This window comes from Ostrea edulis, chromosome 7, assembly GCF_947568905.1.
Source record: "Ostrea edulis chromosome 7, xbOstEdul1.1, whole genome shotgun sequence".
NCBI classification, from domain to species: Eukaryota; Metazoa; Mollusca; class Bivalvia; order Ostreida; family Ostreidae; genus Ostrea; species Ostrea edulis.
Window position 1 is genome coordinate 16,096,406 of NC_079170.1, and position 14,885 is coordinate 16,111,290.

The window sequence follows — 14,885 nt, forward strand, 5'->3', positions numbered from 1 at the left end:
AGCGCTTTTGTAAAGGCAAAATTCGAAAGGGTTATCATCCATAATATCCGGTTGTTTTAAAATTCTGTGATGGCATTTTTTTTTTTTTTTTTTTTTTAAATAGAAGAAATACGAACTTTAACTCTAAAATCCCCACTACATTTTCAACTTGTATATTCTTTAAAAAAATAGCCTTGCATTTTGTTACTTTTTAATGCAAAGTAGAATTCATTAGTAATTGATAATCAATTTTACATGTAATACCAGTGTCAATTGATTAATTGCTCTTAATTACAACACTTTTGATGGGGGGGGGGGGGGTGTAGAAAAATATGTTCCTTAAAATCAGGCTTTGATACGTCATATATTTCAAAATGCTTATTGAAATTAGTAAATAAATAGTAAGATGTAGGAATCAGTTTTGAAAATCTTTAACAGTTATAACTTTTTGTTCAACGTTTATATATAATTGGTAAGCTTGTCACTGAAAAGTGAGCGTTAAGTTCTGCTATTCATGATACAGAGAATATTCTTGTCAAAAGGCCCTTGGGGGATAGGAATCATTCACGAATTAGAACACTCCATTTGTAACAAATATTTTTATTTTACTTTTGATACGACAATTCGATATAGAATTAGCAATATACTCTCCATTATATCTGTTTCAAAACATACTTTCAAACCTTCATCAAAGCCCCATACGACCCCAACACCCACAACTTCTAATTATGTTGTTTGCTAACGATATAAGGTCGATCACAACCGTGCGCATTATCATCCTCTCTCTCTCTCTCTCTCTCTCTCTCTCTCTCTCTCTCTCTCTCTCTCTCTATATATATATATATATATATATATCTGCATAATCTTTAGACGAACTCGTGAAAAAATTACATGTAATTGCATCCGGAACTTAACCCAATGTTTACTTTCCTTTTTTGTGTGTCACTTAAAAGGCAAGTGTTTCGTGTCCGACATTGTACTGACAGGGAACTGAGCTACATCATTGGTTTGATTCTGTCAAATATCAATAGAGGAACTATAGGTATGAATATGAAATATTTATTTTAAAACTGCAATACGAAAATATCAGATAAAAGTACATTGTAGTTTTGGTAATTGATTAATTATTTTCATAAGTGCGTATTGTTCTGATAATCATATTGAATTACGTATTCCTAAAATATAAAAATATATCCTAAACATAGATATTTACATGCAATATAAAATTTCAGGAACATATGATACAAACCAGTTCATGGCAATTTCTCTGCACCTGCACTGTACTTGTACGTTTTATTCACAATAATGTACCGGGTAATTCAACCTTATCTTCATTCATTTTCAGATGATGACTCAAACATTGTATTTAGTATTCTTGGTTTTCCTCCTACAAGTACAGCTTAGTTTTTCCCAACCTCTGGGTATCAACAGTGACGATGAGCGATGCGGAGCAGAGGATTACACTTTTATTCTGAAATCGCTTTTGGATAGCAAATTAAGCGATTTGGAAAATAGACGTATGTTAGCCATTTAACACATTTTCTTCAGAATAGTATGAAAACAGTATATCTGGTTTATATCCATAAATGCTTACGACCACTGTATTTTGTGTGTGGTTTGTTGATTTCATATATTGATGTATGGAATGCAACAATCAAAGTTGTGAAACAAAGGACCAGTTAATTGTACGCGGTTGGTCAAGGAGTTACCTCGTTTTCCTTACTTTCTGTCGCGTTAGCTCAATCTTCGTAACCGGAAAGTCGTATTCTCGTTAAATTTAAGACGTGAAAATCGGTGGTGATTGCCCCTTCGCCAAATGCTCGGGATTTAGAAGTAAAAATCACATGACCTTAAATACGGAGGCTTACTGTCATGACAGTCGTTGCCGTAATCAGTACTTTGATCATGACAATCCGTTAAGCGTCTCAATTGATATCAACAGAATATTTTTTTTAAACGAATTCGTTGAAAAGCTAGAAAAAAATTAGATGTTTTCGCATTATCAAATCCAAATTAAGAGGAAGTTTATGGGTATTGATTAAAAATGATTTTGGCCACGTCACTTAAGCGTCCCATTACGTTCTTAGATGTATATGTTGACTTTTAGTCCATTTCATGATAAAGCAATGCAATTATTCGCGTATATAAAGATCATCTATTATCTAAGTAAAATTCATCGCACGTGTTTGCGTATGCTAATAAGTGATTTTGACTACAATGTGCGTATATTTCCTTGCACACATGAATTTGACTAGGTGATTTTTGTTTACATCATTCATTATGTATTCACATCATAAACCAGCAGTATTAATTTCATTTGATAGCAGTCTTTTATAAAATAGTTATTATCATATTGGTTTCAATTAATTGAAAAAAAAATGAACGTGCATTCATACACACGCTTATGACTTTGCACTTGTGATTATATCATTCAACATACATTCGGATCGTATACCAGTATTATGGATTTCATAATGTTTATATCATATGTCAGTAAGTTATTGTGGATTTCAAATCCAATCAAAATCCCTTGATTCAGAGCAACATGCGTGATGTAGTTCTCGTTTGAAAATCTGCAGTAAATTAAACAGAGGAAATAGGGCTATGAAGCTTACTACTGGGTTAGTGTCTTCATTTTGACCTCTTTGCTCTTAACACTTCTTCAAGATGTATTCGTTTAAACTTGGTTTCGTCTGTTAGTGTCAATAAAACTTAAGGAACACAAATCAATCATTGCATGAGATTATAAGACTCTCTTATGAGTAGCCATGAAATATAAGGTGATTCCACCCGAGGGTTGCAAAAAACCTGTGAAACCCGAGGGTTTTACCCCTTTTTTGCAACCCCGAAGGTGGAATCACCTTAATATTCCATGTCAACTCATAAGAGAGTATTTTTCTCTCATATTTCTAGAGTTTTCCGTTTTCCTTGTGCCTAGCGACGCCATTTTGAGAAATTTCCAATTAATTAATTTTTCGCTGTACATTAAAAATAACACCAGAATAGAATTCTACGACTCTCATTTGGCAACTACGTTGCAGACAAAAAATTGGCCGACGAGTGTATAAGTGAATTGTATTAGAGTTATTCCTCTTTGAATAAATCAATAATCAGGGTGATGCGTGACGTAACTCGACAGTCCATCAGCGCGAAACATTTTGACAGACCTAATCAGAATATGAATCCACAACTGCACGGTTTTTTTCTTAGAGGAGCAGTGATATTGATATCAATTGAGCAGTTATTTAATGACGAGTGTGTGAAGAGGGATTCCAAGTGGTTTTTGTTGGTGGATATGGGCATGACTAGACTTTCGTTTTCCACGCGTGCAAGGACTCGAGTCTCATGGACATTGAAGGCACTTATTTCACTTGAGACAAGGACAGTAGACGTTGACAGAGTGAATGTGGAGGTAGGCCTAGAAGTAATAGACCGTGTGAGCTGGGTTTCTGTGAACTGGCATTAATGCACAGGATGACATAGGTGTATGAGGAATTTGTGACTGTTGTTGAGTGTGCAGTAATTGTTCAAGGAATGTGTATTTTTGTGTCCGGTCACATACACCTGGAGATTATCAGGGACATTACAATCTGTCATTTTTTGTACAAGAGCTTTACAGACGCTAGTGTTCGTCAATCGAGGCGAGGTAAGTTGCTAGTTGTGTATTGATTATGACGTCACGGGATATGTAAGATAAACGTCACGTGATATGAAAGATAGAAATTTCTCACATTATCACCAGTGTGAGATCGACTTTACCCATGTGAGACAGCCATGTGAGATTTTTCTGTCTCGCACTGCTGCGACGTCATTTGATTGTGACGTCATATATTTTCTATGATTTACGTTACACGGTGAAGATTTACGTTACACAGTGAAGTAAAAATATTTTGCATTGTTATCTTTAAATTTTAATGTAGTATAGCTTTCTGGTGGACAACCTTGGGGTTTTTAGTTTACACTTACAGTGTAAACCATTTTCGGGTGTGCTCTTTCTGCCTATCTAATTAGTTTTTGCATCGAAGTTCAAATGAGGATTTTGATAATCTAAAATTTTCTGAAAGCTCCTAATTTTATGCACTAAACTGTAGTTAAAATGTGAGAAAAATAATCCTTCATTATTTACTCGTGTGGGATAGGGAAATTCCACCTCTGGAACAAGATTCGCTGTCGAGGACTCGGCACAGCCTCGTCCAAGACTGCGAATCTTGTCCCCTCGGTGGAATTTCCCTATCTCACACTAGTACTAATGAAGGATTCTATTATTCTCACATTATCACCAGTGTGAGATCGACTTTACCCATGTGAGACAGCCATGTGAGATTTTTCTGTCTCGCACTGCTGCGACGTCATTTGATTGTGACGTCATATATTTTCTATGATTTATGTTACACGGTGAAGATTTACGTTACACAGTGAAGTAAAAATATTTTGCATTGCTATCTTTAAATTTTAATGTAGTATAGCTTTCTGGTGGACAACCTTGGGGTTTTTAGTTTACACTTACAGTGTAAACCATTTTCGGGTGTGCTCTTTCTGCCTATCTAATTAGTTTTTGCATCGAAGTTCAAATGAGGATTTTGATAATCTAAAATTTTCTGAAAGCTCCTAATTTTATGCACTAAACTGTAGTTAAAATGTGAGAAAAATAATCCTTCATTATTTACTCGTGTGGGATAGGGAAATTCCACCTCTGGAACAAGATTCGCTGTCTAGGACTCGGCACAGCCTCGTCCTAGACTGCGAATCTTGTCCCCTCGGTGGGATTTCCCTATCCCACACTCGTACTAATGAAGGATTCTATTAATCTTGCATGCCTTTCTTTCATAGAATATCTGTATCTTACATACGTAGATATGAAAGAAATATAAATAATCTTCTAACAATACAGATATAAAGAAAATTGATAGTAGTACACTAAAAATAAATAACAACCTTTTTTCACTTCATATAGGGAACAATTCAAGAGACAGAATTTGAGAATTTAGTAGAACATGCAACTAAAACTGCAGCTTGAATATGGCGAATTCATACGATGACGTTTGAAAACTCGGGTTTGATAACTATTAGACATTTCATAAACAGATTAGATTTAATCGACAAAAAACTAATTATCACGATAACGGCTTGTAAATAATAATGCATTAAGATGTTTTGTGTCGTGCTCGGGTGTACTAGTTGTCGGTAGAAAGGATTTAGACTGAGTATTTTTCGAAGGAAGGTACGAGAAAAAAGACGTGGATAATTTTTTTGTTGGAGCAAGAACTTTACCTTAAAAAACACACCCAGTCACCTTTTCAAACACCGCTTGGACAGAGACCCTGATAAACTGCGAGAAAATGGATATATCGAAGCTATAAGCACTGGTAGGCCTATAGCATACATTCTGTTTTGCTCTTCTAATTCAATACACACTCGGATCAACTGACCTTCACCTTGTAACAACATATATATCGACGATACAATGTAACTTCTACCAACTGGTAGATTTACACACACACACACTCACACACAAAATAAATAAATAAAAATACAAAATAATTGAACTTTTAATTATACATATAATAGAATATTGCATTTCCTAACTTTAAATTGAATTATAAAATTATTTCCTTATTGAACTCATAGCATCTTGAGTGCGTCAATAGGCTATAACGCTGTGCTGCCACTTCGTACTTCCTAAAGCGTGCAGATCACAATTCAAAAATAGTAATAAGATTGCTTTATCAAAATAAAATAATGTGATTACCACTTTAAATTTGAATATTTTTATTGATTTGTGTGTGTGTGTTGTCTTTTTCTTTCTTTCTGAAATTCACGCATGACAATAGCTTGACATAGGGCGTAGTTGTCAACAATTTAACGTATCATAATTTGTCTAATCCAAAAATAATGATTGCACTGTTTATTTTAGAAAAACAGCGCCAATTACAGATGTATGAAGGAATAACATCCCCAAACAGTTTGTAGACAGCGACCCATATAAACATTATTTACTCACAATATTGCCGATTTCATAGACGCTTTACTCGCTATATTAAATTTGGGTATTTACATCGTTATGTGTGTGCACTGGTGGCGAACACATATAAAACTCGGACAATTTGTCAACATCGATTTAAATGTTGCCCATGGTAAACAAATTAGACCCCTAAAAGTTGAGTTTTTAATAATATCTCGCAGTACTTTCACAATCCGAAGGGCGCATGTGACGTCACTGTACCACGTGACTACCTACCTAATTAACTTGACTTTTTTAAATCGGGGCTTAGATTTAAGTCTGTACTGTGGTTAATTATCGCAAAATTTCGGCGAACGAACTATTAGAATTAATTACTATAAGCATAAACAAGACAAAATGCATGTAATATTGTATAGTTTGAAAACATGAGATGTGTCCTTTAATGGAAGCGAAGACAGAGGAGACAGAGTTATAGCTCTATTTACTTTATGAAGAACAGACATCACAGCCATGAGCGAAATTGGTACCGAGGCTCTAAAAATTGTTCATGTCGGGGCTTCGCTGCAATTCTTCATTAAAGGGTTTTTACCACGATTTTTATTGTTTGTAAATTTATATGAAAATGTGGTGTTTTGAATCGTGTTATTATTATTTTTTGGATATAAAGCGTGCTTTGGTGATTATTTTGTATCGAAAGTGCAAAAGCCAGATATGCATATTCTCGTTAGAGATTTTCGCGCCATTAGTATGTGACGTCATACGTGTCAATCGCGGTGAAGCGAGCAAGCATGAAAACATTTAAACAAGTTGTGAACAGCACATACAGCAGGCTATTGATACAAAATGGAGAGATTCAACTGTTACAAGTCCCATTATATTGTGTTGTACAGTATATAGCTGTAATAATCAGCACAAAAAAGAAGAGTTTCTTTACTTTTATCAACGAGGCAAGTCGGAGAAATTTTGTGAGCTTAGAACTAAATTTAGAAATACTTCAAACCAACGAAAAACCATCTTCAATGACGAACTTACATATTACATTCTAACCCATTTAATCCGTGATATCGACATTTTTGTTTACAAATTAATAGGCTCATTGTCCTTCAGACTGGACATAATCAGAGACTGCCTTCAATTTGAGAACTCTTATAGCCTACCAGGTATTGAGGCAATCATTGAAGTCGTCGCGGGTCTGGCAACCACAGAAATTTCTGTGTAGCATACACTTTTTATATATATGCACCTTGGATTTCATATGCAACGATATATCCCCCGCCCCCCGCTTGAAGTTTTGAGTATTAACAAGATGTACGAAATGACTACACGGTCTATCAGACTATCCCCCCCCCCCCCCACGATTAAAATAGCAAGAAAATGAAAAAGTCGAAAACATGTCAATTAATAATCGTCAATAATGCTGAAATACGGCGGCTTTATTTAAAAACAAAATTACGGTGCGTTCCAACGTAGTGAGAAAAAAAATTTGCAACAATATAATAAATGACAGCCCCCCCCCCCCTATATTTTTTTAAAGTAATGAGAGGGACGGTTATAAGGTAGAGGTTACGACTATTGGCCCCATGTCTCCCTCCCCCACCCCTCTTTCTCTCTCTCTCTCCCGCTCTCTTAAACACACACTATACGATTTAAGAAGTCGATAGATTTTCATTAGATTGGTAATTTTAAAATCCGGTCCCCCCCCCCCTTTAAAAAATAAAATGAAATCGACTGTTTCCTTCGACACATTATAGGTCAATGCATCAATTTAATTAATAGCAAATCTTCTCTACCTTCTCCAGTGTAACGATTAGAGAAGAACTGATTTTAATTAGATCAGCATTGGCTAATGCATGTTACACTCTACATATTACAGACCTCTAATGCTTTAAAGATATTATGATCTACAAGGGAACACAGTCAAAATGTTTGCAAACGAAATGTGTCATTCAGATATTTACCCACAGGCACCTGAATTTCTGTCAATAAGTCGCTAAATAAAGCCAAAGATCGAAAAATCCTACCCCCTCTATATATAAATACAATATTTATATATAGAGGGGGTAGGATTTTTCGATCTTTGGCTTTATTTAGCGACTTATTGACAGAAATCCTACCCCCTCTATATACAAATACAATATTTATATATAGAGGGGGTAGGATTTTTCGATCTTTGGCTTTATTTAGCGACTTATTGACAGAAATTCAGGTGCCTGTGAATTACCAAAAGTTGAAAACGTTCCTTCCTTTCTGTGAGCGGGATCTCCATCCGAGTGGTCAATGTCGATGTAGTATTAGGCTGATATAAAATAAATGTTTGCTGAGGGAATTTCTTTAAGATTTGGCTCAGCGGCAGGTTCCAATATGTATGGCGGAATCTTAAATACTAACGGGATGTCATCGATGTCAGAACATTGACTATCCATTCTGTATAATTTATGACTTTCAATAGAATCTATTCACACACATACATAGCTGCTGCAGCACCAAACTTCCACCAGAGTTCGTTTGCTCACAAACCAAACTCTTCCACTTAGGTATTATGGGATAGCGATTTCTGAGGCCGCATATACTGTGACGTCACTGTAGAATGACGAAAAAACATAACGTCAAACGTAAACAACTTTCAAAACAAGAACGTAAACATCAAGTTCATTACTTTACACAATAATTTAAACAGAGTCTCCCTACTTTTTAATTATCTTTTGATCATTTTATGTTTAACATAAAATCCATACTTTCATATCAATGCTCTTAATATCAATATCTTCAAACTTTTAACTGCGAACTACTTCTTTAGTGTTATTTGCCTGCGTGATAATCGTGGACTCACAATATACAAATCTGTATATTGTGCTGCGTCACATAGGAGAGGTCTATTCGTAGGTGACGTAATGAGGCCTCGACGGGGAGTTTGGCTGCAGCACATTGACACGTATGACGTCATGACGTATCACGTGACTAGATAGCTCATTAGTGACGATTTGAGAAGCGGAAGCTTTGAATATATGCAGATAAAATGCTTGTTTGTAGCAATTATTGGGAGTAATGAAACAATATAACAGCAGAAACGTCCTTTATTAAGGTTACTCCTTCTGATTTTAATTACATTAAAAATCGTGGTAAAAACCCTTTAAAATCCTATATATAACAGAAATATCTCCAGTGAACAAAATTCTTCGTCAATTATTTCAGATCATCTGAATTCCAGTCCGAATTTGCGTTCTCTACTTCAAGTAGGTCAACGGTTTCTCCATCACTGATCGACAAAATTACTTTGCTCTGTTTTTCTTGTCGTCAAATGAGTTGACACTTTAAATCACCTTTCATTTGCAACTATCTCATCTTGCTTTTAATTCTTTCGAAATTAAATATTCATATTTAACATTATCCCAAATGTCGCTCTCAATTATTTATTCGATAATATCTAATTAACTATATCTCGTCCAATCGTTATTTTAGCCTCCCGCTACATAAGTATGGAAGCTATATACGATCATAAATCAAAATAGAAATATTGTCATGGAACTCTAAAATTGATATTTCAGTTTTTAATTAGCAATGAACGACGGATTATCGCAAAACATTCAGAATGCCTTATGCTCTACATTTCAGCATGTGTATCAAACAGTTGATAAATGTATCCTCCACATGTGTGATAAGAGTTATTTTAGCTTTCTTTACCTTTGAGCAAAGCAGCGAAATAGTCATACCCGTGCAAAGTAGGTTTGTTCAAGGTAAATTACTCTGTCTTGTATATACAATGTATGTTTGAATTCTTTTATTTCCCAGGTTGCATTTAAAATCTAGATATGTATGAACAGTCGAACGACAATGCCTTCCGAATATTCGTTGTATAAGACAATGCTGAATTGGTTCTGGATTTTGATTTACATGATGATATCAATAATGGTTATTTAGGTATGATGAAAAGAGGGAAATAACGAAAATTGATCAATTTTACAAATCGTATATGACAGTAGGGCAAACATGGACCCATCGAAATACCAGAGGTGGTATCAGGTGCCTCCTAGCAGTAATTATCGCCGTTACAGGTCACTTATGTCGTGAATACTATATCTTGATCAAGTTAACGGAGTTATCCGAAATCAATTCAGTTATGTAAAAATAGTCTAACATATGACATGATATATTTCATTCATTTATTAGATATTTTTCAATTTGTACCATGCCTCCTGCAAACCTTGTTTGATAGATCACTATTTTATTTGTATGTATGTTTCTAAGAAATGATAAATAATTTGATTTTGTTTCTTTATATTAGTGAATGAACAATCCTCGCAGAGAATTCAAAATCTCGAGACACAGATGAAACGACTTACAAGTACGTATATCAAAGTAACATATCTATTCTCTTATTTTCTAAATTGTAGGAAAATTAAGTCCGTCAATTGTAAAACATTGATATCTATTCTACATCAAATGTTCATGAACATGGTTGTGTTTCTATATTGAATTTCACAGATTGTCCTCGGGGCTGGAACAAGCATGGCAAATCATGTTATATGTTAAACACACGGAATTTAACATGGACAGCTGCTGATGTAAGTCATACATGCAAATCGTAAAAGGGTTTGCATATAAATGGGTAATCCAAATATATTATCAACTGTCCCTCTAAAATACAAGTATGCAAGATCACATAGTGTCATCCTATACACACGAAAAGATAAACAGATATCATTTTAGGTGTCCGTAAATTACTGATTGAAATATTGCAGTGTGTACTAAAAGATCTGCATAATTCTCTCATCCAATCACTTTGACACGAAACAAGAAATTAATGCATGATATTCATTTCAAAATTAAGGATTATCTCCCTCATGCATAGCTTTTATCCCTGGACGAATTTGGCTCCACTTTTTTGGCACGCTGTTTTTTGGCTATATTTAGCTCTAAAACTTCATAGTTATTTCGGATTTCAAACATTTCGGTTGAGCATCACTGAAGAGACATTATTTGTCGAAATGCGCATCTGCCATCTGGTGCATCAAAATTGGTACCGTATAAGTTTTACATAAACAACATTAAAACAAAGAAGGGTTTAGACTGAAATATTTAGAGCCATAAGTCTAGCTTTAACTGAATCGATCGTCGACACATACATACTTCATAATTACATAGCTGACATTTGCTAAAAATAAGATAAAAAAATTCAGCTGCTATTATTATTATACTTTCATCCTTTCGTTGTATGTAATCATTTCTAAGGTGTGTTTTGAATTGTTATATATGTTATTAGGGTAATTATATCATTACATTAGGCGCTATATATTAATAATTATAATTATGCATTTTAATTCTGACACTATGAATATTTTATTCACATGTATGTACACATCTATTTTATATTATCTTTTCTCTCACATTTGTAAAGCGCTTTATAGAACTCATGTTGATAGGACCTATATAAATCTTTTAATTACAATTTAATTACAATCATCTATCTACGAAATAATTTCTTACTATCAAGGACAGAATTTCTGCAGGGAAATTTTAATGGATATGATCTGCTTTTTTGGCATAACGTATTCCTTCATGGATATTTTTGTTTCAGAAATTCTGCCGAAACCTGTCTGCGAAATTAGCTGAAATTGGCATGAAGAGTGAAAACGATTTTATAGAAAACATTTTGAAAAATAACTCGGACACAGGTAGAAAAGTTTTATTTAATGTGTTATATTATAAATTGCTTTTAACACCCAATATTCCTTTTATGTTTTTACTAAATGACTTAAATGTTTTAGAGCGGGCCTGGTTAGGCGGTATACGTGCGGCAAACGGAGTTTCCTGGATCTGGAGTTTTTCAGAAATACCACTGAGCTATAAGAATTGGGGCAAGGGTGAACCCAATAACGCAAAAGGAACCGAGGACTGTTTGGAAATAGAGGGAACAAGAAATAGACGCTGGAATGACACGCCATGCACATTTTCAGCAGCGTCTTTATGTGAAAAAGAATTGTAATACTGTACATGTTCATGTTGTGTGTTTGTATGTATGTATATAGGTAGGTGGGTGGGTGAGTGCGTGCGTGCGTGAGAGAGAGAGAGAGAGAGAGAGAGAGAGAGAGAGAGAGAGAGATGTCTATTTTGCTTTCTTCTCAAATTCTGTTTTCATTACGATATAAAGGGAAATTTACTGTGAAAAGATAGGAGAAAATAACGAACAACGATCAATGAAAGATGAAAATAACGAACAATAAATCTCTTAAGTTCTATAAGCAATACAAAATAGAGAGTTGGGCAAACATGTACACTTAGATATATAAGGGATCAGGTGCCTAGGAGGAGAAAGCAAAACTTGTTGACTGGTCACACCCGCCGTAAGCTATAGATCTTGATCATGTAAACGGAGTAATCCGTAGTCAAAATCCGTGCGCCAAGAACAGCCTAAAAATCGGTATGAAACATGTCAGGGAACATTTGGCCCAATGATAGGTTGTACTGGCAAACTAGATCGCTTATACCGACTATAGAATTTTAGAAATGCTGCCTTTAAACGAGACTGTTGAGACTCCTGCACAATCAACTTGTTTGTCAGTAGCCTGAATCGATTTAACAACTTATCATACGCAGAACAAGCTCTTGTGTATCGAATCAGTCGAAAGATATAAACGCCATGTACATGCTTACTCCTCCTAGGCACCTGATCCCGCCTCTGGTGTGTCCAGCGGTCCGTATTTGCCCGACTTTCTATTTTTTATTGCTTATAGGAGTTATGAGATTGATCACTGTTCGTTATCTTCACCTTGCATCATAAAGTTGAGTAATTAGTTTGATGTTAATTTTTATTTTCAATAAAATATCTAAGTATGAAGCAGAAGTGGACGACTCTGTGGTGTGTTTTATTTCAAGTTCACAAGCATATATCGAATCAATATTGGAATGAAAAGTATTATTGTTAATAGACAAAACAGCATCGATATATCTTATTGATGCATTGGAGACCACATCAAGATATTTTTTCTCACGTAGAAATTTTTAGATACATTCTCCTTCATAGGGATATAAGATCAGGTCATCAAACAAAGAAGCACAATTCGTGCCCATGGGAATCCCAACAGACTGTTAGAAGACAAGATCACCAAAAACTATGAAGATATTGTCAATGGTGAACTCTAGCGTGTTTTCAAATTCAACTTCAGAGTACTTTTGCGTGATGTTTAACAACGTAATTTTTTATGACTTCATTTGATATGAAGATTTCGGTTTTCCATTTTTCTGAAGAAGCAACAGTCTATAATCTCAAAAATCTAGTAATTTTTCGTGATGAATGGTCGTGTAAAGTGTTGTAAAGTCATACGATTTGATGTTGAATTGAGAAAAGCTTTGCGAGTTCAAGTTTACTGAAAGTTCTTTAGAACTTTTGCAGAATCCACATTTGATTTACACCACTTCTGGTGATTACGGGAGAAGTTGTTCCATAACAAACGAGGTCCATGACCAAGTCGGACTATTGGACTTTTGTGAGAAGAGCTGACTTTCACAATTTACGCCTGACTTTGACATGAACATAATATACGAAAACCTTTTTGTGACATATCTGTATACATAAATTACGTGATGAACCAAATAATGTACAGAAATGCTCGATCGAGTTGTCCAAATGTTATTTAAGAAATAAATTTCTTATTTGAAAAGGCATGAGGGTATGAATTGCATCGCTTCACGACAACATACGTCATGAAGCGCTAACGAGTTTCGCGATGCTGTCGTGAAGCGATGCAATTCATACCCCCATGTATTTTCAAAAATGGAATTCATTTTTTTATATTCATATTCTACTTTTATTTCTTTAGGGATTCCCAGCCATTGAAATATATGATATGAAATGAAATACTAGTTCTAAATGCCTACAGAACATAAAAACAGTATCCATACACTCCTTAAGTATTCCGAATGTCTGCATTTGTACGTTTATTCTTTTCTACGCGATCAATGCGTATATCTACAAGTACATTTGTCTCTATATTTCCTATTGGGTATTTTTATTTCTGCTGTGCTAATCCTTTGAAGCTTCAGTGTAAACATCTTGTAAATCAGAGTGTCATAAGGTCAGTACAGGCGAGACTATTGAAATTTACACGGAATGTCATGTGTGTATACCTCTTTTTTTATTTCCAATGAATTGGATATAAGTAATAATTGTCAGGATTGTTTGGCATGTGAGTGATTATCTACACTGAAAAAGAAAAATGCTTATCGTAATAGGCGACTAAATTGGTCGAGGCCCCGTGGCACGATAAAAATCCCTTCCTCCTCAAAGGTCGCAAGCGCCAAGCACAGGCCTAAATTTTGTAGCTCTTCACCGGCAATGGTAATGTCTCAATATGACATAACCCATACAACCAACCATGCAACAAATTATCACTTTTCCAGATTTTAATTTTCTCAAAGTCGGGAATCTTTCCGCATTAGTGTCGTATACTTGGCCAGTACTCAAGATGGAAGCCGTGAACAACAATTTATTATAACAAACAGAACTAATAAGATAAAGATTACAAATTCCGGAAATATACACCCCCCTCCTTTTTACAAATGACATTAGTTAATTTATCAACTGGAGTCTTTTGATTTATTGAGACGACTATGAAATAATTTCAGTCACATAAAGTAAAGAAAAAATAGAATCACATGAAACTATACAGTTAAATAGTCAAAGTAACTGGAAAATGCAACAGTTCACAAACATTGTTTTACACTTGTAGCACATTACACACAATTAGCACTGGTAATACGCGAATGTTGAAGGTTTGCAAATCATACGACCATATCTAGTTTTCATGGTCTCACTGGTTATCGGTGTTGGAATATTTTGAAGTGTTTTCACACTTGAGAATGAGTTTGGTATTATTTCACACTGGGGAAATTCTGCTGCAATTTGTTAATTTATATTCCTAGAAATAGGTTGACTGTTTGTTTGAGC

The 14,885-nt window shown here is 34.8% G+C and overlaps 1 protein-coding gene across 2 annotated transcripts; it reads left to right on the forward strand.

Moving 5' to 3' along the window:
• Positions 1 to 899: 899 nt before the first annotated feature.
• Positions 900 to 12,782, forward strand: LOC125655321 (galactose-specific lectin nattectin-like). Of its 2 annotated transcripts, XM_056143496.1 has the most exons (6): positions 900 to 1,021; positions 1,325 to 1,496; positions 10,224 to 10,283; positions 10,424 to 10,503; positions 11,517 to 11,613; positions 11,707 to 12,782. In XM_056143496.1, the coding sequence occupies exons 2-6, from the start codon at positions 1,325 to 1,327 to the stop codon at positions 11,922 to 11,924; spliced, it is 627 nt and encodes a 208-aa protein (XP_055999471.1). In that variant the 5' UTR covers positions 900 to 1,021; the 3' UTR covers positions 11,925 to 12,782. The 2 variants fall into 2 exon arrangements, with proteins under 2 accessions (XP_055999471.1, XP_055999472.1); XM_056143497.1 differs by lacking the exons at positions 900 to 1,021; positions 1,325 to 1,496 and adding an exon at positions 3,280 to 3,625 and having other exon boundaries at positions 11,707 to 11,987.
• Positions 12,783 to 14,885: the final 2,103 nt, after the last annotated feature.